The 23,314-nt window shown below is 41.3% G+C and overlaps 1 protein-coding gene across 12 annotated transcripts in view; it reads left to right on the plus strand.

Moving 5' to 3' along the window:
* The window catches only part of asic1c (acid-sensing (proton-gated) ion channel 1c), a 146,259-nt gene that overhangs the window by 92,255 nt on the left and 30,690 nt on the right, over nucleotides 1-23,314 (plus strand). For all 12 annotated transcript variants that reach the window (XM_076970613.1, XM_076970616.1, XM_076970615.1 and 9 more), the window contains one exon: nucleotides 870-997. In XM_076970613.1, coding sequence (XP_076826728.1) covers nucleotides 870-997 — 128 coding nt within the window. The remainder of the gene's footprint in view (nucleotides 1-869; nucleotides 998-23,314) is intronic.

Raw genomic sequence — 23,314 nt, forward strand, 5'->3', positions numbered from 1 at the left:
CCTGCAGGCCCCTTACATGGTCGGGAACTGAAACTGGATTTATTATAGGCTTGGCATACTACTACAATGATTACCCAACATCTTGGGATATCTATGGGACACAGACATTGAGTATAAAAATGAATAACTAAATATATTATAGTAAAAGATAAATAAAAATAACTTTATTTAATATTTAATCTACTTACCCAATCTACTTTTGGGCTATAGACCTATAGTAACCACAGCCTAAATGTCTTTCATGTATACTTTTATGACTGGGAACATAAATGCTTTTTCTATCATTTAGAATTTAGAGCTAGGAACTGAAGGAGATGAGACAGAGTGATCCGGATCAAAATGCTCTGATAATGTCTATTCTGCTGTGCTGATTAATGGACTGCAGAGCATCATCACTGTGGCATATTAATCATTCATGAAGGGACCACCATTAGATTCGGACTCTTTCAGAATCTCTGAGTGAAAGTCTACCTGCCTCTGTTTCATTTGTGCCTTGACCTCAAGAGTCATGTCTTTCCTTCACTTTCACACTTTTAGGAGTGCTCTTAAGCACCCTTACTACCTTTTACTCATTTGCTGTGCTGTTTCCTTTAACCTTAGCCCACACACTCAAACAGGAATACGAATGACATTACGAAAGTGCAACATACGAACAGTAGAATGTAATGCAGTCAAATGTTTTAAATGTATTGGGTGGGGGGAGGTTAGGATGAAAGTATGCAGTGCAGATGTGCATCGACAAACAGGTACATGACGTAACTGAGTTTGAACTGCACTCTGAGGTTTATGCAGACATTTTTTATGGGGTGTCAAGTAATCGATGTATAAGGAAGTCGAAGTATAACGCCTCGGTCTGTTCTCCCCCGCAGACGAAACCTCGTATGAAGCAGGCATCAAAGTTCAGATCCACAGCCAGGATGAGCCACCGTTCATAGACCAGCTGGGGTTCGGCGTGGCACCTGGTTTTCAAACGTTTGTGTCTTGCCAGCAGCAGCGGGTACCTAAATCTACTTCACACACTCTGTTCTCAGCCTCTGTCTTCTGTCTGCCTGCGTGTCCTGCACTTTCTGTCCATTAAAATCATTATTTCAGACCTGGAGTAAACCAAAGTCACCCTTTTGGGGGTGGGGGAGAGGGGAGTTGTATTGTGGACACACTGCATGGACTGCCCTGCATTACTTCAAACTAACATTCACAACACATTCATTTGTGATGGTGGATTTAGTGCTGCACGGTATTACCAAAATTCTATATCAGGGGTCGGCAACCTTTGAGACATGGAGTGCCAACTTTAACATGTCCAGTCAATGAGTGTGCCACTAGCGAGTTTAAAGTTGTTGACCGGGGGGTGGCAAGTGTAAATTGTTAGCGGAGGGGAGGTGTAAATGGACATAAATAAACGCCTCCGCCGAGCAGATCGTTGAGGAGTGATTTCGATTGGAGGATCGTGCTCTATTTTTTAGGGTTCACACACACATAGTGTGGGAACCCTATTGTAATTGTTAGCGTTTTTAGGGTTCACACACATAGTGTGGGAACCCTATTGTAATTGTTAGCGTTTTTCTTATTATTATTATTCTTTTGCCCATTTTGCTGTCTATAAATGATACTGCAGCCTAAACCGTAAGGCCTAGACACACCAAACTTGCCAAACTTGTTCTCTAGGTCAAAAGGACCACACTCACTTATAGGGACCCACATCGGCCTGATGGTGGCGCTATAGCACACTATGTGACATTTTGGCCCATATCTCCCATAACATAAGTCATAGAAACAAAATTCCACTTCCTATGCATTCCTTGGCTCAATTCAATAGGACATTTCATATACAACTATGAAGCTCCGCCTACTTAGATTTTTTGCTAATTTGCATAATATGCAAAACCTACTTTTGCCTACTACTCCTTGGTTTTTCATCTGATCACCACAATCTTGGTATCAAACTACTCAGAAGAATCTCATTATCAAAACCTATCGCCAACATTGTGACATTTCCATACAGCCTGGCTGTCACATGTCAATCAATAGCTCTGAGGCGTGGCCAAATTTACTTCAGCAGCTATATCTCAACAATGCTTTGACCAATCTTCATGAAAATTTATCAGTTGTTAGGACACATGACTCGGAGGTCACAGGTCAAAGCAGGCCACGATTGTCCAATAGGGGGCGCTATAACATGGGAAAAACTGTTTCTCAGAAACCATTAGTCACATCAAGCCAAAACTTTACAGGCATCATCATGGGGTCAAGTGGTATCAAGACACACAATGATGACCTCATCACTCAAAAAACATGGCCGCCATAAGCCAATTAATTTTAATTTTAATTAATTGGCCATTTGACCTACTTACCATAGGTACATACACATGAAACTGACATGGTATGTTCATGTACACACCCTCTAAGACATACCCATGTTGGAAGGGAATTGCACCACTAGGTGGCGCTATACTAGAAAATCCAGAATTTCTCCTACATATTTTCACTTATCAAGTAATGCTTGCACTCATATGATTGTATGCAGAATTCCTAGCAACTTTGTAATTACATGTGCTTTGCAAAAATGTACCACTTTTTCACTATTATCAAATATATATAACTTGCCATTTTCATACTAGTCCTAGCATTTTAACTCCATCACCTTAAATCACACCTTGTAATACTCAGCAGACTCTGAAATGCTAAGATTAGCGAAAAAATCCTAAGTTTTTGACAAATTAATATTTTTCATATGCATCACAATGCTACCATCATAACACATCAAATTCCCAGTTCAATAACTACGCCATAGTATGTCTGATTGTTATGGAAATTGAAATCCACATTCACATGACCATTGTGGTGCGATGTGCCAATTTTGAGCCAAATCCGTCCACAAACAGCTCTACAGTGAATATTTTCATTTTCCATACAAAGCAGTGGAGGGAGGCATACACAGCTGCTAAGCCACACACGCACGTGCCTTTCTCACACACTCTGCCCCCCCCTCCTCCACTCCCCTCACACTCCCCCATGCTTCCAACACTTTACAACCCATGGGCTCTACCTCCCCCCCCTCTCTTTCACATGCACTTACAAAAACACAGGCCTCTGTAGCTTTCACACTGCCCTTGCCATACCTACCCATTTCTCTATGAGTAACCCAGATACAAACACACAAACTGACGTTTAGCTTCTGTTTTTGAAAACACACTCTCTCTCTCTCTCACACACACACACACACACACACACACACACACACACACACACACACACACACACACACACACCTACTTATAGGTTTAACATACACACTGCCCTAGCCATGTATACCCATTACTCTTTGACTAAAACACACACACACACACACACACACACACACACTTCTACCTAAATGTATGTATAGTTTGTATGCATATTTATAGTATATGTATAGTATATGTCAGTCATGCCAGCAATGTCAGTCGTATCAGTCATATCAGGCATGTCAGTCATATAAGTCAAATAATCAAATCATTACAGTCATGCCAGTTATGTCAGTCAAATCAGTCATGTTAGTCCACATTCATACTTTGAATACACGGACAGTCATGTTAGGCATGCAAGGTGTGCAAGGAGTGAATTAACAAAGCATAGTCTCTGGCTCCCTCAATCTCTCTCTGTCGGTAATATACAGGCCCAATTATGTATAGACACATGCAGGCCTTCCTATACTGTTCACATAGATGCAGCCCTAGCCAGATGTGCTATTTCTGTGTCTCATTTTCTGACACAAGCAGATGTCAGTCATGTCAGTCCAGTCATGTCAGACATAAGTCGTGTCAGTCATATCAGTCATGTCATGCCAGTCATGTCACTCATATCAGTCATGTCATTACAGTCATGCTAGTCATGTCACTCATTCCAGTCATGCCAGTTGTCAGTCATATCAGTCATGTTATTTTTGTTCATCATGCCAGTGAAGTCATGCCAGTCATGTCAGTCATGTTATGGCAGGCTTTGCAGACTACGTTCATACTTTGAATACACGGACAGTCATGTTAGGCATGCAAGGAGTGAATTAACAAAGCATAGTCTCTGGCTCCCTGAATCTCTGTCGGTAATATACAGTCCCAATCATGTATGGACACATGCAGGCCTTCCTATATTGTTCACATAGATGCAGCCCTAGCCAGATGTGCTGTTTCTGTGTCTCCCTTTCTGACACATGCAGATGTCATCACACACTATCTGTAGAGCACACACTGGCCAAACCCAAACAGCTTCTTTTCACTTTTATTTTCCAATATCTTTCACACTGTAGGGCCTAGAAACAAAATTCTACTTCTGTTGCATTCCTTGGATCAAGCCAATATGTACTGCTTAAATCAAAAAACACACAAACACACATACACACAAAGCTAATCACAGCATGTGATTTACTTCTGATCTGAATCATTTTGCCAATTTTTTGGGCTTTTTTGCCTTTTTCGTGTGTGAACCCGCAATTGCCGCTTGCGGCTATATTTAGGGTTCACACACATAGTGTGGGAACCCTATTGTAATTGCTCGAGTTTTTCTTCTTATTATTATTATTTTTCAGGCTGTAAAACGCATACTGCAGCCTAGACCGTAAGGCCCAGAAACACCAAACTTGTCAGACAGGTGCACCAGAGGTGCAATGAGGGAAACCCAGACAATGACCCACATTGGCCTGATGGTGGCGCTATAGCGCAGCATTTTGCGTTTTGGTCCATATCTCCTACACCGTAGGTCATAGAAACGAAATTCCACTTCTGATGGATTCCTTGGATCAAACCAAACAAAAAAGCCTCTAGGACCCTTTAGCTCCGCCCACTTAGATTTCGAGTTAATTTGCATAATGTGCAAAATCACACACATCTTTGAGCGCGAACTAGTCCCTGGATTTTTCACATACATGCACATATGTGGTATCAAAACGTTCAGAAGAGTCTGAACTTTAAAATGTATCCAACAAAAATGCTAATTTCTTCACTACCTAGTCAGTATAAGCCAATCAAATGAGGGGGCGTAAATTCAATAGTAAATTTTGCGCATATGGAGCTCTAACTTAACAAAACTTGCATGTAATGAGATGGCACTTCACAGACAGCTTCCCTGTGAGGGTCTGGGGCAGCTTGCAGAGGTTGCCATACCTCACCTGCTAGGGGGCGCTATAACATGCAAAAATTTGCCCCATGCACTCAGATTGGCCGATCCACATGAAACTTGGCAGACATCATCTATGGGCCTCTGGGAACCAGGTCCTAAAGCAGACATGCCATACTTCCAAAATGGCTGACGTAATCGGCCAATCAGTGATCGGCACGCGTTTGACAGGCTTACCATTGGTCGATCTGCACGAAACCTCTTGGGTGTGGACAAGTGCACGCCCCCTATGACATAATCCAGCCGGGTGTCGATTGGCCACTGGGGGGCGCTATTGCAAAAAAAGCAAGTGTATCCCCTACATAATTCCACTTGGGAACATGCAATTGGACTCTTTTGATTCCTTGCAGTAGTGCGAACAACTTTCCCATTACATGTCCTATTAAAAAATGCACAGTTTATTTACAGTTAATAATAGTTTGAAATCATCACTTTTCATACTCCTCCTAGGATTTTCATACTATCATGTCAAGCAAAGTCTTATAATACTCTACAGAGTGTGAAATCAAAAAACAATCCAAAGATTTTGGATTTGAGGACACTTATACCTGCTAAATATTTTTTTAATGGACAGCATCGATACATATAATATTCATATTCTTAAAGCTCTTTCATATTTTATCCAATTCTGACCAAAATGCACAAGCCCATTCAGAATCCCATCCTCAACAAATTTGTCAAGTTTCATCTAAATCGGTTATCGTATGGCTCTACAGTGCAGTATTATATACAATGCATAAAAATGCATGTAAAGTCCCTCTGTCACCTTCTCCTTCTCACACGCACGCAAGCTGAAACTCACACTCTCAGTCTCTCTCACACTCTCACCCACATTCCCCCTCCCATCTCTGTGCCCTAAGTAAACATTGCTCTGGCTACCTAGATCTCTCTGTGTCTATTAACCAGGCACACACACATACAGGCGCAAGCAGGCCTTCCTATAGCATTCACAATGACACTTCCCTAGCCATACCCACCCATATCCCAGTGACTAACACATGCTCATACAAACTGATATTTGGCTTCTTTTTTGTCTCTCTCTCACACAAACACACAGACACACACACCTTTATACCTATATGTATGTATAGTTTCTATGTATACTTATGTATGTATGTATTAGTATATGTTGTCATAGTTTGAGTACATACACTACCACACACACACACACACACACACACACACACACACACACACACACACACACACACACACACTTCTACCTAAATGTATGTATAGTTTGTATGCATATCTGTCCAGTCATAACAGTCATGTCAGTCCAGTCATGTCAGTCATTTCAGTCCAGTCATATCAGTCATGTCAGTCCAGTCATGTCAGACATAAGTCATGTCAGTCATATCAGTCATGTCATTACAGTCATGCCAGTCATGTCACTCATTCCAGTTATGTCAGTCATATCAGTCATATTACTTTTGTTCATCATGCCAGTGATGTCATTTCAGTCATGCCAGTCATATCAGTTATGTCAGTCATGCCAGTCATGCCAGTCATGTCAGTCATGTAATGCCAGGCTTTGCAGACTACATTCATACTTTGAATACACGGGCAGTCATGTTAGGCGTGCAAGGTGTGCAAGGAGTGAATTAACAAAGCATAGTCTCTGGCACCCTCAATCTCTCTCTGTCTGTAATATACAGGCCCAATCATGTATAGACAAATGCAGGCCTTCCTATATTGTTCACATAGATGCAGCCCTAGCCAGATGTGCTATTTCTGTGTCTCCCTTTCTGACACACGCAGATGTCATCACACTCTATCTGTAGAGCACACACTGGCCAAACCCAAACAGCTTCTTTTCACTTTTAGGTCTAATTAGGGTTCACACACGTAGTGTGGGAAACCTATTGTAATTGCTCGAATTTTTCTTCTTTTTTTTTTTTTTTCTTCTTATTATTATTATTATTTTTCTCCGGATAAAACGCATACTGCAGCCTAAACCGTAAGGCCCAGGAAGACCAAACTTGGCAGACTGGTGTAGTCTTTTTGCGGGACCGTGCTAAAGTACAGAGACCCACATTGGCCTGATGGTGGCGCTATAGCGCAGCATTTTGCGTTTTGGTCCATATCTCCCACCCCGTAGGTCGTAGAAACAAAATTCCACTTCAGGTGCATTCCTTGGCTCCAGACAAACAAAAAAGCCTCAAGAACCATTAAGCTCCGCCTACTTAGATTTTTTGCTAATTTGCATAATATGCAAAACCTACTTTTTCATACTAGTCCCTGGTTTTTCATCTGATCACCACAATCTTGGTGTCAAAATATTCACAAGAATCTCATTATCAAGGAACATCAACAAAACTGTGACATTGGTATACAGTCTGGTTGTCACATGTCAATCAATAGCTCTGAGGCGTGGCCAAATTGACTTCAGCAGCTATATCTCAGCAATGCTTTGACCTATCTTTATGAAAATTTATCAGTTGTTAGGGCACATGACTCAGAGGTCACAGGTCAAAGCTGGCCACGATTGTCCAATAGGGGGCGCTATAACATGGGGAAATTTGTTTCTCAGAAACCATTAGTCACATCAAGCCCAAACTTTACAGGCATCATCAGGGGCCCAAGTGGTATCAAGGCACACAATGATGACCTCATCACTCAAAAAACATGGCCGCCATGAGCCAATTAATTTTTATTTGAATTAATTGGCCATTTGACAGACTTACCATTGGCCAATCAACATGAAACCTCATCACTGTACATATCCCAGGACTATGTGTCATACTGTGCAGTGTTGAAACATTTGGCCACTAGGTGGCGCTATTTGTGAAAATCATACATAACTCCTCCAAATTTTCACTTAGGAACATGCAACTTGTTTCATTTTATACCTTGCAGTAGACCTGACAACTTTGCAATTACAAGTCCTATTAAAAAATGCATACTTTTGTCACATTCATCAATTGTTTGAAAATAGCTCTTTAAGAACTAGTCCTAGGAATTTGATCCAATGATGGCAAAAATGGCATAGGCATAATCTGTAGACACTGTAGTTAACTAAATAAGGAAAAAATGTTGCATTTTTATTTGTCTGATTGGTCAATTTTTCCATTATATCCTTCTGGCCATGCCATAAATGACCTTTATTGCTATAACTCATAAACCATGTAAGTGATCAACTCCCAATTTGAAAGGCTTTTATAGACTGAGGTCCTTGTGAGGTAGGCCAAGTTTGGTTCAAATTGGCCTGTCGGAGGCGCTACAGTACCCAAAAACCTGAGAAATCATAAAAACTCACGCAGCAATCTTGTTATGCAGAATACAGACAAGTAATGGGGCTTGTATGATTCAGATCAATGAGGTCTATAACTTTGCAATTACATCTCATAACAAAAAATGCACTGCCTGACCAGAAATTAACCTTTTATTTCTCCAAAATGTCCTATTTCATTACTGAGATTAATGAGATATCAGTATGGTAGTACTTGGCCTCCATCTAGTGGCCATATTCCAGAACTGACTGAAAACTATTGCTCACATGAAATACCACACAAACACACCCAAAGCTGATCTCAACATGTGGTTTAGCTTTTTGATCTGACTCAATTTCCCAGTACACATTATTTTGATCCTTTTGGGCCTTTAGTGCCTCAGTTGAATTGAATGTTTTGTCACATTGATTTACTTATGCATTTTTTCCACTCAAACAGCTTCTATTCACTTTTGGGTCTAAAGGACCTATTGGGCTTCTTTTTGCCTATTGAGGCCAAGAGGCCAATTTGTTGGTCTAAAAGACCCTTTGGGCTTTTTTGCCTTTTTTTGTGTGAACCCGCCAATCGCCGCTTGCGGCTATATTTATTATTATTTTTCTCCGCATAAAACGCATACTGCAGCCTAGACCATAAGGCCCAGGAAGACCAAACTTGGCAGACTGGTGTAGTCTGTTTGCGGGACCGTGCTAAAGTACAGACACCCAAATTGGCCTGATGGTGGCGCTATAGCGCAGCATTTTGCGTTTGGGTTCATATCTCCCACCCCGAAGGTCCTAGAAACAAAATTCCACTTCAGGTGCATTCCTTGGCTCCAGACAAACAAAAAAGCCTCAAGAACCATTAAGCTCCGCCTACTTAGATTTTTTGCTAATTTGCATAATATGCAAAACCTACTTTTTTATACTAGTCCCTGGTTTTTCATCTGATCACCAAAATCTTGGTGTCAAAATATTCACAAGAATCTCATTATCAAGGAATATCAACAAAACTGTGACATGGGTATACAGTCTGGTTGTCACATGTCAATCAATAGCTCTGAGGCGTGGCCAAATTGACTTCAGCAGCTATATCTCAGCAATGCTTTGACCAGTCTTCATGGAAATTTATTAGTTGTTAGAGCACATGATTCAAAGGTCACAGGTCAAAGCTGGCCATGATTGTCCAATAGGGGGCGCTATAACATGGGAAAAACTGTATCTCAGAAACCATTAGTCACATCAAGCCAAAACTTTACTCGCATCATCAGGGGCCCAAGTGGTATCAAGGCACACATGGATGACATCATCACTCAAAAAACATGGCCGCCATGAGCTAATTAATTTTTATTTGAATTAATTGGCCATTTGACAGACTTACCATAGGTTCATACACATGAAACTGACATGGTATGTTCATGTACACACCCTCTAAGACATACTCATGTTAGAAGGGAATTGCACCACTAGGTGGCGCTATACTAGAAAATCCAGAATTTCTCCTACATATTTTCACTTATCAAGAAATGCTTGCACTCATATGATTGTATGCAGAATTCCTAGCAACTTTCTAATTACATGTGTTTTGCAAAAATGTACCACTTTTTCACTATTATCAAATATATATAACTTGTCATTTTCATACTAGTCCTAGCATTTTAACTCCATTACCTTTAAATCACACCTTGTAATACTCAGCAGACTCTGAAATGCTAAGATTAGCAAGAAAATCCTAAGGTTTTCACAAATTAATATTTTTCATATGCATCACAATGCTACCATCGTAACACATCAAATTCACAGTTCAATAACTATGCCATAGTATGTCTGATTGTTATGAAAATTGACATCCACATTCACAAGGCCATTGTGGTGCTGTGTGCCAAGATTGAGCTAAATCCGTCCACAAACAGCTCTACAGTGAATATTTTCATTTTCCATACTGACCAGTGCAGGGAGGCATAGACAGCTGCTAAGACACGCACGTTCTCACACACGCTGCCCCCCTCCTCCACTCCCCCATGCTTCTAACACTTTACAACCCTTGGGCTCTCCCTCCCCCTCTCTCTCCTTCACATGCACTCACAAAAACAAAGGCCTCTCTGGCCTATAGGTTTCACATACACACTAATTCTAGCCATTACTACCAATTACCCAGTGACTAATATACAGATATTTAGCCTCTTTTTTCCACACACCCTCACATAGGACTTCCTATATGCTTCATATATACATTTCTCTAGCCATTTCCAACACACTAACTGATATTTAGCTTCATTTTTCCATCCACACTCAACACATGCCCTCTATACATCCTGAAATGACATAAGAGAGGACAGACACATGTAATTCACATTTCACACACAACCTCTAAATAACTGCATGCTTTACTTATCATCAAAGTCTTGTTAGATACACATTCCTAGTGGCCTCCCTACTATGGGCACAACAGTGAGAACATGTCAGAGTAGGGATGAGAACATCATGAACAGGCAAAGATAAGAATATTTGTGTTATTTTATTGTATAGTAAGCCATTACTCTTTGGTTTGTTTGAGATTCACATGTGACAGATTTTGTCAGCTAAATGAAAAGGCTTAAAGAGTGGGGTTTACATGTGGGGCATTAAGAAGAGCTCTCCTGCTGCTATGATCACAACTTCAGTCAAATTCAGCCAAAGGTATATTTATTTGACTAGGCCCCTGGGTCAGTGCTTTTAACCTAATCTCAGCATTTGATTTAGTTGTATGGTCTGAATTATTTTGCATATATCTTCCACACTGTATGGCCTAGAAACAAAATTCTACTTCAGCTGTATTCATTGGCTCAAGCCAACCAACAAAGCCCTTAATGCATACATGAAAAAACACACAAACACACACATACAAAGCTAATCACAGCATTTGATTAACTTCTATGATCTGAATCATTTTGCCAATACATTTTGTTTTGATCTTTTGGGCCTTTATTGCCCCAGTTGAATAATTTTTTGCAAATTACATTATCTGTCCATTTTTTGGACTGAAGTAGCTTCATATCACTTGTTGGTCTAAAAGACCCTTTGGGCTTTTTTGCCTTTTTTTGTGTGAACCCGCCAATCGCCGCTTGCGGCTATATTTCTTTCTTATTATTATTCTTTGTCCCATTTTTTGACCTAAAACGTATTGTGCAGCCTAGACCGTAATGCCTAGAAACCCCAAACTTGGCAAAAAGGTTCAGGTAACTCCAAGGACCAGATTCCCATACAGGGACCCAAATTGGCCTGATGGTGGCGCTATAGCAGACCATATTGACTTTTTGTCCATATCTCCTACACCGTAAGTCCTAGAACCAAAATTCCAGTTCCTATACATTCCTTGACTAAATTCAATAGGACAATTAATATACAACCATTAAGCTCCGCCCACTTAGATTTCGAGTTAATTTGCATAATGTGCAAAATCACACACATTTTTGAGCGCGAACTAGTCCCTGGATTTTTCACATACATGCACATATGTGGTATCAAAACGTTCAGAAGAGTCTGAACTTTAAAATGTATCCAACAAAAATGCTAATTTCTTCACTACCTAGTCAGTATAAGCCAATCAAATGAGGGGGCGTAAATTCAATAGTAAATTTTGCGCATATGGAGCTCTAACTTAAGAAAACTTGCATGTAATGAGATGGCACTTCACAGACAGCTTCCGTGTGAGGGTCTGGGGCAGCTCGCAGAGGTTGCCATACCTCACCTGCTAGGGGGCGCTATAACATGCAAAAATTTGCCCCATGCACTCAGATTGGCCGATCCACATGAAACTTGACAGACATCATCTATGGGCCTCTGGGAACCAGGTCCTAAAGCAGACACGCCATACTTCCAAAATGGCTGACGTAATCGGCCAATCAGTGATCGGCACGCGTTTGACAGGCTTACCATGGGTCGATCTGCACGAAATCTCTTGGGTGTGGACAAGTGCACGCCCCCTATGACATAATCCAGCCGGGTGTCGATTGGCCACTGGGGGGCGCTATTGCAAAAAAAGCAAGTATATCCCCTACATAATTCCACTTGGGAACATGCAATTGCACTCTTTTGATTCCTTGCAGTAGTGCAAACAACTTTCCCATTACATGTCCTATTAAAAAATGCACAGTTTATTTACAGTTAATAATAGTTTGAAATCATCACTTTTCATACTCCTCCTAGGATTTTCATACTATCATGTCAAGCAAAGCCTTATAATACTCTACAGAGTGTGAAATCAAAAAACAATCCAAAGATTTTGGATTTTAGGACACTTATACCTGCTAAATATTTTTTTAATAGACAGCATCGATACATATAATATTCATATTCTTGAAGCTCTTTCATATTTTATCCAATTCTGACCAAAATGCACAAGCACATTCAGAATCCCATCTTGAACAAATTTGTCAAGTTTCATCTAAATCGGTTATCGTATGGCTCTACAGTGCAGTATTATATACAATGCATAAAAATGCATGTGAAGTCCCTCTGTCACCTTCTCCTTCTCACACGCACGCAGCCTGAAACTCACACACTCAGTCTCTCTCACACTCTCACCCACATTCCCCCTCCCATCTCTGTGCCCTAAGTAAACATTGCTCTGGCTACCTAGATCTCTCTGTGTCTATTAACCAGGCACACACACATACAGGCGCAAGGAGGCCTTCCTATAGCATTCACAATGACACTTCCCTAGCCATACCCACCCATATCTCAGTAACTAACACATGCTCATACAAACTGATATTTGGCTTCTTTTTTGTCTCTCTCTCACACAAACACACAGACACACACACCTTTATACCTATATGTATGTAGTTTCTATGTATACTTATGTATGTATGTATTAGTATATGTTGTCATAGTTTGAGTACATACACTACCACACACACACACACACACACACACACACTTCTACCTAAATGTATGTATAGTTTGTATGCATATCTATAGTATATGTATAGTATATGTCAGTCATGCCAGTGATGTCAGTCATATCAGAAATGCCAGTCATGTCAGTTACATCAGTCATGCCAGTCATTTCAGTCCAGTCATATCAGTCATTTCAGTCCAGTCATATCCGTCATGTCAGTCAAATCATCAAATCATTACAGTCATGCCAGTTATGTCAGTCATGCCAGTCATGTCAGTCATGTAATGCCAGGCTTTGCAGACTACATTCATACATTGAATACACGGGCAGTCATGTTAGGCGTGCTAGGTGTACAAGGAGTGAAATAACATAAGCATAGTCTCTGGCTCCCTCAATCTCTCTCTGTCAGTAATATACAGGCCCAATCATGTATAGACAAGTGCAGGCCTTCCTATACTGTTCACATAGATGCAGCCCTAGCCAGATGTGCTATTTTTGTGTCTCCCTTTCTGACACACGCAGATGTCATCACACTCTATCTGTAGAGCACACACTGGCCAAACCCAAACAGCTTCTTTTCACTTTTAGGTCTAAAGGACCTTTTGGGCTTCCTTTTGCCTATTGAGGCCAAAATGCCTATTGGTGTGTGAACCCGCCAATCGCCGCTTGCGGCTATATTTAGGGCTCCGAGCACCAAAGGTGCTGGAGGCCTATTGTAATTGTTAGGATTTTTCTCCTTATTATTATTAGGGGTCCAAGCACCACCGGTGCTGGAACCCTATTGTTTTTGTTCCGATTTTTATTATTATTATTATTATTAGGGGTCCAAGCACTGAAGGTGCTGGAACCCTATTGTAATTGTTCCGATTATTATTATTATTCTTCTTTTTCTGCCCTAAAACGCGTTGTGCAGACCAAACCGTAACACCTACAGACTTCTCCTTTGGCCAACTTGTAGTACTCCTCTCCGCTACTCAGGCGCAACACGCCGGCCCGATCCGACCATAGGTGGCGCTATAGAGCGCAAAAAATTGTCACGCCTACACCGTATGTCATAAACAAAAAATTCCAATTGCATCTGATCAGTCATCTTCCATTCTACAAAAAATACATTTGAACCCATAAGCTCCGCCCCTTACATGTCGAGCTAATTTGCATAATATGCAAATTTGCACACATTTTTGAGCGCGTACTAGTCCCTGGATTTTTCACATACATGCACATATGTGGTATCCAGGCGCTCACAAGAGTCTGAACTTTAATTGTTATGGAGCCAAAGTGCACATTTCTGCACATGGGCGTGGCCACATGCATCACAAGTCAAGCATCGAAAATTCCTTCGCCAAAAATCCACATATTCTGCTGTATCTCAGGCATACTTTCATGTATTCACTCCAAATTTCACACACATGTACCTATTGGGTGTCTAGACCAGCACACACATTTTGGCAGACATGCACACCTAGGTGGCGCTATAACGGCCAAAAAACTCTCCTGCCCACACCGATTGGCCAAATAACTCCAAACTTGGTACGCATCATCTATATGCACCTATGACACAGGTCCTTGACCTGCACCATCATATGTCCAATATGGCCGCCGCTATCGACCAATCAGCTTTCAGTACACCTTTCACAAGCTTATCATATGCCAATTAACATGAAACTCACATATTATGTTCATCTACACACCCTCTAATACATATCAAAGTATGACGGGAATTGCACCACTAGGTGGCGCTATACTAGAAATTCCTGAATTACTCCTACATGCTTTCATGTAGAAGGACAATCATGATCTCATATGATTCTATGCAAAATCACTAACAACTTTGTAATTGCAAGTGCTTTGCAAAAAAGTACAGATTTTTGTGTATAATCCAATACATATAATTTACACTTTTCATACTAGTCCTAGGATTTTCACTCCATCACCTCAAATCACATATTATAATATCCAGCAGCATGTGAAATACAAAACTGGTGGAACAAATTCTAAGATTCTTGCAATTTAATATTTTTCATATGCATCACAATGGTACCGTCATGACATATGAACTGCATATTTCAAAAACTCCCCTATATAATGTCTGATTGTTATGAAAATGGACAGACACATTCAGAAGACCACTGAGGTGATATCTGCCAAGTTTGTGCCAAATCCATCCACAAATGGTTGTACTGTGAATATTTTCATTTTCTATGCTGAACATGCATGCAGATCAAAGGTCATTCTTTTCCTCAAAAGAGTTAGAGTTGAGCCTGTAATCCAGTCAGACCCATTAGTTCAATGGGTAGAGCAATGTGATCCCAGCCACAATGCACGTGGACAACGGGGGTTCGAATCCCACGTTGGCCAGTATTCCACCATAAGTTTAAAAAGCTGCCATTTAGATTCAGTTTTTTGAGCAGGTACTTCATTCACGAACGTGCTTCATATACTTTCATGTACATTTCATAAAGCTTTACATAATGTTGTGCCAGTGGGTGCAAAATCTTGCCAAACCTCAGCTTGGACCCCGTAATTGCCGCTTGCGGCTATATTTATTATTATTATTCTTCTTTTTCTGCCTTAAAACGCGTCGTGCAGCCTAAACCGTAAGTCCTACAGACTTCTCCTTTGGCCAACTTGTAGTACTCCTCTCCGCTACTCAGGCGCAACACGCCAGCCCGATCCGACCATAGGTGGCGCTATAGCGCACAAAATCGCATGAAAAAGTTTACACAGGTGTTTCTCCTACACCGTATGTCCTAGAGATAAAATTCAAACTGCATCTGATCAGGCATGAGCTCATCTAAAAAAAGTTCCATTGAAGCTATATGCTCTGCCCCTTACATGTCGAGCTAATTTGCATAATATGCAAATTTGCACACATTTTTGAGCGCGTACTAGTCCCTGGATTTTTCACATACATGCACATATGTGGTATCCAGGTGTTCAGAAGAGTCTGAACTTTAATAGTTATGGAGCCAAAGTGCACATTTCTGCACATGGGCGTGGCCACATGCATCACAAGTCAAGCGTAGAAAATTCCTTCGCCAAAAATCCACATATTCTGCTGTATCTCAGGCATACTTTCATGTATTCACTCCAAATTTCACACACATGTACCTATTGGGTGTCTAGACCGGTACATACATTTTGGCAGACATGCACACCTAGGTGGCGCTATAACGGCCAAAAAACTCTCCTGCCCACACCGATTGGCCAAGTAACTCCAAACTTGGTATGCATCATCTATATGCACCTATGACACAGGTCCTTGACCTGCACCATCATATGTCCAATATGGCCGCCGCTATCGACCAATCAGCTTTCAGTTCACATTTCACAAGCTTATCATATGCCAATCAACATGAAACTCACATATTATGTTCATCTACACACCCTCTAAGACATACTCAAGTATGACGGGAATTGCACCACTAGGTGGCGCTATACTAGAATTTCCTGAATTACCCCTACATATTTCTTACACATGCACACACATGCAATGGCCTACCTATAGGTTTCATATACACATTGCTTCACCCATACCTACCCAGTGATTACACACACATGCTTACGCATCTCAGGCGTGCCAGATGGTGCCCATACCCTGTGCTTGGACCCCGTAATTGCCGCTTGCGGCTATATTTATTATTATTATTATTATTATTTTTTTTCTGCCTTAAAACGCATCGTGCAGCCTAAACCGTAAGACCTACAGACTTCTCCTTTGGCCAACTTGTAGTACTCCTCTCCGCTACTCAGGCGCAACACGCCAGCCCGATACGACCATAGGTGGCGCTATAGCGCACAAAAACGCATGAAAAAGTTTAAACTGGTGTTTCTCCTAAACCGTATGTCGTAGAGACAAAATGTAAACTTCATCTGATCAGGCATGTGCTCATCTAAAAAAAGTTCCATTGAAGCCATATGCTCCGCCCCTTACATGTCGAGCTAATTTGCATAATATGCAAATTTGCACAAATTTTTGAGCGCATACTAGTCCCTGGATTTTTCACATACATGCACATATGTGATATCCAGGCGCTCAGAAGAGTCTGAACTTTAATTATTATGGAGCCAAAGTGCACATTTCTGCACATGGGCGTGGCCACATGCATCACAAGTCAAGCGTAGAAAATTCCTTCGCCAAAAATCCACATATTCTGCTATATCTCAGGCATTCTTTCACGTATTCATACCAAATTTCACACACATGTACCTACTGGGTGTCTAGACCTGCACATGCATTTTGGCAGACATGCACATCTAGGTGGCGCTATAACGGCCAAAAAACTCTCCTGCCCACACCGATTGGCCAAATAACTCCAAACTTGGTACGCATCATCAATATGCACCTATGACACAGGTCCTTGACCTGCACCATCATATGTCCAATATGGCCGCCGCTATCGACCAATCAGCTTTCAGTACACCTTTCACAAGCTTTTCATATGCCAATTTTTTTTCTGCCTTAAAACGCGTTGTGCAGCCTAAACCGTAAGACCTACAGACTTCTCCTTTGGCCAACTTGTAGTACTCCTGTCCGCTACTCAGGTGCAACACGCCAGCACGATCCGCCCATAGGTGGCGCTACAGCGCACACAAACGCATGAAAAAGTTTACACAGGTGTTTCTCCTAAACCGTATGTCCTAGAGACAAAATGTAAACTTCACCTGATCAGGCATGTGCTCATCTAAAAAAAGTTCCATTGAAGCCATATGCTCCGCCCCTTACATGTTGAGCTAATTTGCATAATATGCAAATTTGCACAAATTTTTGAGCGCATACTAGTCCCTGGATTTTTCACATACATGCACATATGTGATATCCAGGCGCTCAGAAGAGTCTGAACTTTAATTATTATGGAGCCAAAGTGCACATTTCTGCACATGGGCGTGGCCACATGCATCACAAGTCAAGCGTAGAAAATTCCTTCGCCAAAAATCCACATATTCTGCTATATCTCAGGCATTCTTTCACGTATTCATACCAAATTTCACACACATGTACCTACTGGGTGTCTAGACCTGCACATGCATTTTGGCAGACATGCACATCTAGGTGGCGCTATAACGGCCAAAAAACTCTCCTGCCCACACCGATTGGCCAAATAACTCCAAACTTGGTACGCATCATCAATATGCACCTATGACACAGGTCCTTGACCTGCACCATTATATGTCAAATATGGCCGCCGCTATCGACCAATCAGCTTTCAGTTCACATTTCACAAGCTTATCATAAGCCAATCAACATGAAACTCACATATTATGTTCATCTACACACCCTCTAAGACATACTCAAGTATGACGGGAATTGCACCACTAGATGGCGCTATACTAGAATTTCCTGAATTACCCCTACATCTTTCTTACACATGCACACACATGCAATGGCCTACCTATAGGTTTCATATACACATTGCTTCACCCATACCTATCCAGTGATTACACACACATGCTTACGCATCTCAGGCGTGCCAGATGGTGCCCATACCCTGTGCTTGGACCCCGTAATTGCCGCTTGCGGCTATATTTATTATTATTATTATTATTCTTTTTCTGCCTTAAAACGATTCACACAGCCCAAACCGTAAGGCCTACAGACTTGAAACTTGGTCAATAGGTAGTAGTCCCTCCCGCTACTCAGGCGCAAGACGCCAGCCAAATCCGCCCATAGGTGGCGCTACAGCGCACGCAAACGCATTCAAGTAAATTGCCAGTACCACGTATGTCCTAAATTTAAAATTCTTTCATATACATGTTCCTTGTCTCCAAACCTACCAAAAAGCCTCAAGAACCCATAAGCTCCGCCTACTTCGTTTTCGAGCTAATTTGCATAATATGCAAAATCGCACACATTTTTGAGAGCTAACTAGTCCCTGGATTTTTCACATACATGCACATATGTGGTATCAAAACGTTCAGAAGAGTCTGAACTTTAAGAATTTTTAACAAAAAATGCACATTTCTGCACATGGGCGTGGCCACATGCCACACAAGTCAAGGGGCAAAAATTTCACAGCCAAAAATGCACATTTTCTGCTGTATCTCATGCATACTTTTACATATTCACACCAAATTTCATATACATGTACCTGTTGGGCGTCTACACCTGCCCATACATTTTGGCACACATTCACACCTAGGGGGCGCTATAACTGCCAAAAAACTCTCCTGCACACACCGATTGGCCAAATAACACGAAACTTGGTATGCATCATCTACATGCACCTCTGAGACAGGTCCTAGGTCTGCACCATCATATGTCCAATATGGCCGCCACCATCGACCAATTAGCTGTCAGTATACAATTTCACAAGCTTTACAAGCTTTACATATGTCAATTGACCTGAAACTCACATGGCATGTTCAGGTGCACACCCTCTAAGACATACTGGGGTATGATGGCAATTGCACCACTAGGTGGCGCTATACTAGAAACTCCTGAATTACGCCCACATAGTATGACATAAAACAACAAACTTGGACTCATATGATTCTACGTAGAATCCTTAACAACTTTGTAATTGCAAGTGCTTTACAAAAATGTACGGATTTTCACATATTATCAAATATGTATAATTTCCACTTTCCATACTACGGCTAGGATTTTCACTCCATCACCTCAAATCACACCTTGATATACTCAGCAGACTATGCAATGCAAATGTTGTGCAAAAAATCCTAAGATTTCCACAAATTTATATTTTTCATATGCATCACAATGGTACCATCATAACACATCAAATTCATATTTTAATAACTCTGCCATAGTATGTCCGATCTTTATGAAAATTGACATGCACATTCACATGACCATTGTGGTGATATGTGCCAAGTTTGAGCTAAATCCGTGCACAAAAGACTCTACAGTGAATATTTTCATTTTCCATACTCAGCAGTGCAAGGAGCGGTAGAGAGCCTTTGAAGGCACGCACGCTCTCATTCTCGCAGACGCAGAGTGCCCCTCTCATCCACTCCCCACCCCCCACTCCCCCAACCTTCTAACACTTAACAACCCATGTCTCTGTCTCCCCCTCCCTCTCTCTATTTCACATGCACTCACTTCTCACACACACAGAGTGCCCCTCTCATCCACTCCCCCCACACTCCCCCAACCTTCTAACACTTAACAACCCATGGTCTCTGTCTCCCCCTCCCTCTCTCTATTTTACATGCACTCACAAAAAAACAGGCCTCCCTATAAGCTTCACATACACACTGCCTTAGCCATGCCTACCCATACATTAGAGAGTAACACATAAAAACACCTAATTCACACACACACACATACACCTACTTATGTGTATGCATCACAGATTGAGCACATACATGTCTGACATGACAGTGTGAGTTCACTGTGACAACTAAGACTGCCCATTATATGCAATCACTCACACACATACACAGCTCTAACTGATGAAAACAAACATTATCACACCAAACCTCTCTCTCTCTATTACACATGCACACACATGCACAGGCCTACCAATAGGTTTCACATACACACTGGCCTAGCCATATCTACTATGCCTTCGCCGCAGGCATGCAAGTCGGTACCTATGCCACTTGCGAGGAGCCCGCTCATTGCCGCTTGCGGCTATTTAGGGTTCACACACACATAGTGTGGGAACCCTATTGTAATTGTTAGCGTTTTTCTTATTATTATTATTATTATTATTCTTTTTCCCATTTTGCTGTCTATAAATCATTCTGCAGCCTAAACCGTAAGGCCTAGACACACCAAACTTGCCAAACTTGTTCTCTAGGTCAAAAGGACCACACTCACTTATAGGGACCCACATCGGCCTGATGGTGGCGCTATAGCACACTATGTGACTTTTTGGCCCATATCTCCCATACCATAAGTCATAGAAACAAAATTCCACTTCCTATGCATTCCTTGGCTCAATTCAATAGGACATTTCATATACAACTATGAAGCTCCGCCTACTTAGATTTTTTGCTAATTTGCATAATATGCAAAACCTACTTTTGCCTACTACTCCTTGGTTTTTCGTCTGATCACCACAGTCTTGGTATCAAACTACTCAGAAGAATCTCATTATCAAAACGCATCGCCAACATTGTGACATTTCCATACAGCCTGGCTGTCACATGTCAATCAATAGCTCTGAGGCGTGGCCAAATTTACTTCAGCAGCTATATCTCAGCAATGCTTTGACCAATCTTCATGAAAATATATCAGTTGTTAGGACACATGACTCAGAGGTCACAGGTCAAAGCTGGCCACGATTGTCCAATAGGGGGCGCTATAACATGGGAAAAACTGTTTCTCAGAAACCATTAGTCACATCAAGCCAAAACTTTACAGGCATCATCATGGGGTCAAGTGGTATCAAGACACACAATGATGACCTCATCACTCAAAAAACATGGCCGCCATAAGCCAATTAATTTTAATTTTAATTAATTGGCCATTTGACCTACTTACCATAGGTACATACACATGAAACTGACATGGTATGTTCATGTACACACCCTCTAAGACATACTCATGTTAGAAGGGAATTGCACCACTAGGTGGCGCTATACTAGAAAATCCTGAATTTCTCCTACATATTTTCACTTATCAAGTAATGCTTGCACTCATATGATTGTATGCAGAATTCCTAGCAACTTTGTAATTACATGTGCTTTGCAAAAATGTACCACTTTTTCACTATTATCAAATATATATAACTTGCCATTTTCATACTAGTCCTAGCATTTTAACTCCATCACCTTAAATCACACCTTGTAATACTCAGCAGACTCTGAAATGCTAAGATTAGCGAAAAAATCCTAAGTTTTTGACAAATTAATATTTTTCATATGCATCACAATGCTACCATCATAACACATCAAATTCCCAGTTCAATAACTACGCCATAGTATGTCTGATTGTTATGGAAATTGAAATCCACATTCACATGACCATTGTGGTGCAATGTGCCAATTTTGAGCCAAATCCGTCCACAAACAGCTCTACAGTGAATATTTTCATTTTCCATACAAAGCAGTGGAGGGAGGCATACACAGCTGCTAAGCCACACACGCACGTGCCTTTCTCACACACTCTGCCCCCCCCCTCCTCTACTCCCCTCACACTCCCCCTTGCTTCCAACACTTTACAACCCATGGGCTCTACCTCCCCCCCCTCTCTTTCACATGCACTTACAAAAACACAGGCCTCTGTAGCTTTCACACTGCCCTTGCCATACCTACCCATTTCGCTATGAGTAACCCAGATACAAACACACAAACTGACGTTTAGCTTCTGTTTTTGAAAACACACTCTCTCTCTCTCTCTCTCACACACACACACACACACACACACACACACACACACACACACACACACACACACACACACACACACTTCTACCTAAATGTATGTATAGTTTGTATGCATATTTATAGTATATGTATAGTATATGTCATTCATGCCAGCAATGTCAGTCGTATCAGTCATATCAGGCATGCCATGCCAGTCATTTCAGTCCAGTCATATCAGTCATATCAGTCATGTCAGTCATATAAGTCAAATAATCAAATCATTACAGTCATGCCAGTTATGTCAGTCATATCAGTCATGTTAGTCCACATTCATACTTTGAATACACGGACAGTCATGTTAGGCATGCAAGGTGTGCAAGGAGTGAATTAACAAAGCATAGTCTCTGGCTCCCTCAATCTCTCTCTGTCGGTAATATACAGGCCCAATTATGTATAGACACATGCAGGCCTTCCTATATTGTTCACATAGATGCAGCCCTAGCCAGATTTGCTATTTCTGTGTCTCCTTTTCTGACACAAGCAGATGTCAGTCATGTCAGTCCAGTCATGTCACTCATATCAGTCATGTCATTACAGTCATGCTAGTCATGTCACTCATTCCAGTCATGCCAGTTGTCAGTCATATCAGTCATGTTATTTTTGTTCATCATGCCAGTGAAGTCATTCCAGTCATATCAGTTATGTCAGTCATGCCAGTCATGCCAGTCATGTCAGTCATGTTATGGCAGGCTTTGCAGACTACGTTCATACTTTGAATACACGGACAGTCATGTTAGGCGTGC

The sequence above is a fragment of the Brachyhypopomus gauderio genome, chromosome 13, assembly GCF_052324685.1.
Source record: "Brachyhypopomus gauderio isolate BG-103 chromosome 13, BGAUD_0.2, whole genome shotgun sequence".
Taxonomy (NCBI): Eukaryota; Metazoa; Chordata; class Actinopteri; order Gymnotiformes; family Hypopomidae; genus Brachyhypopomus; species Brachyhypopomus gauderio.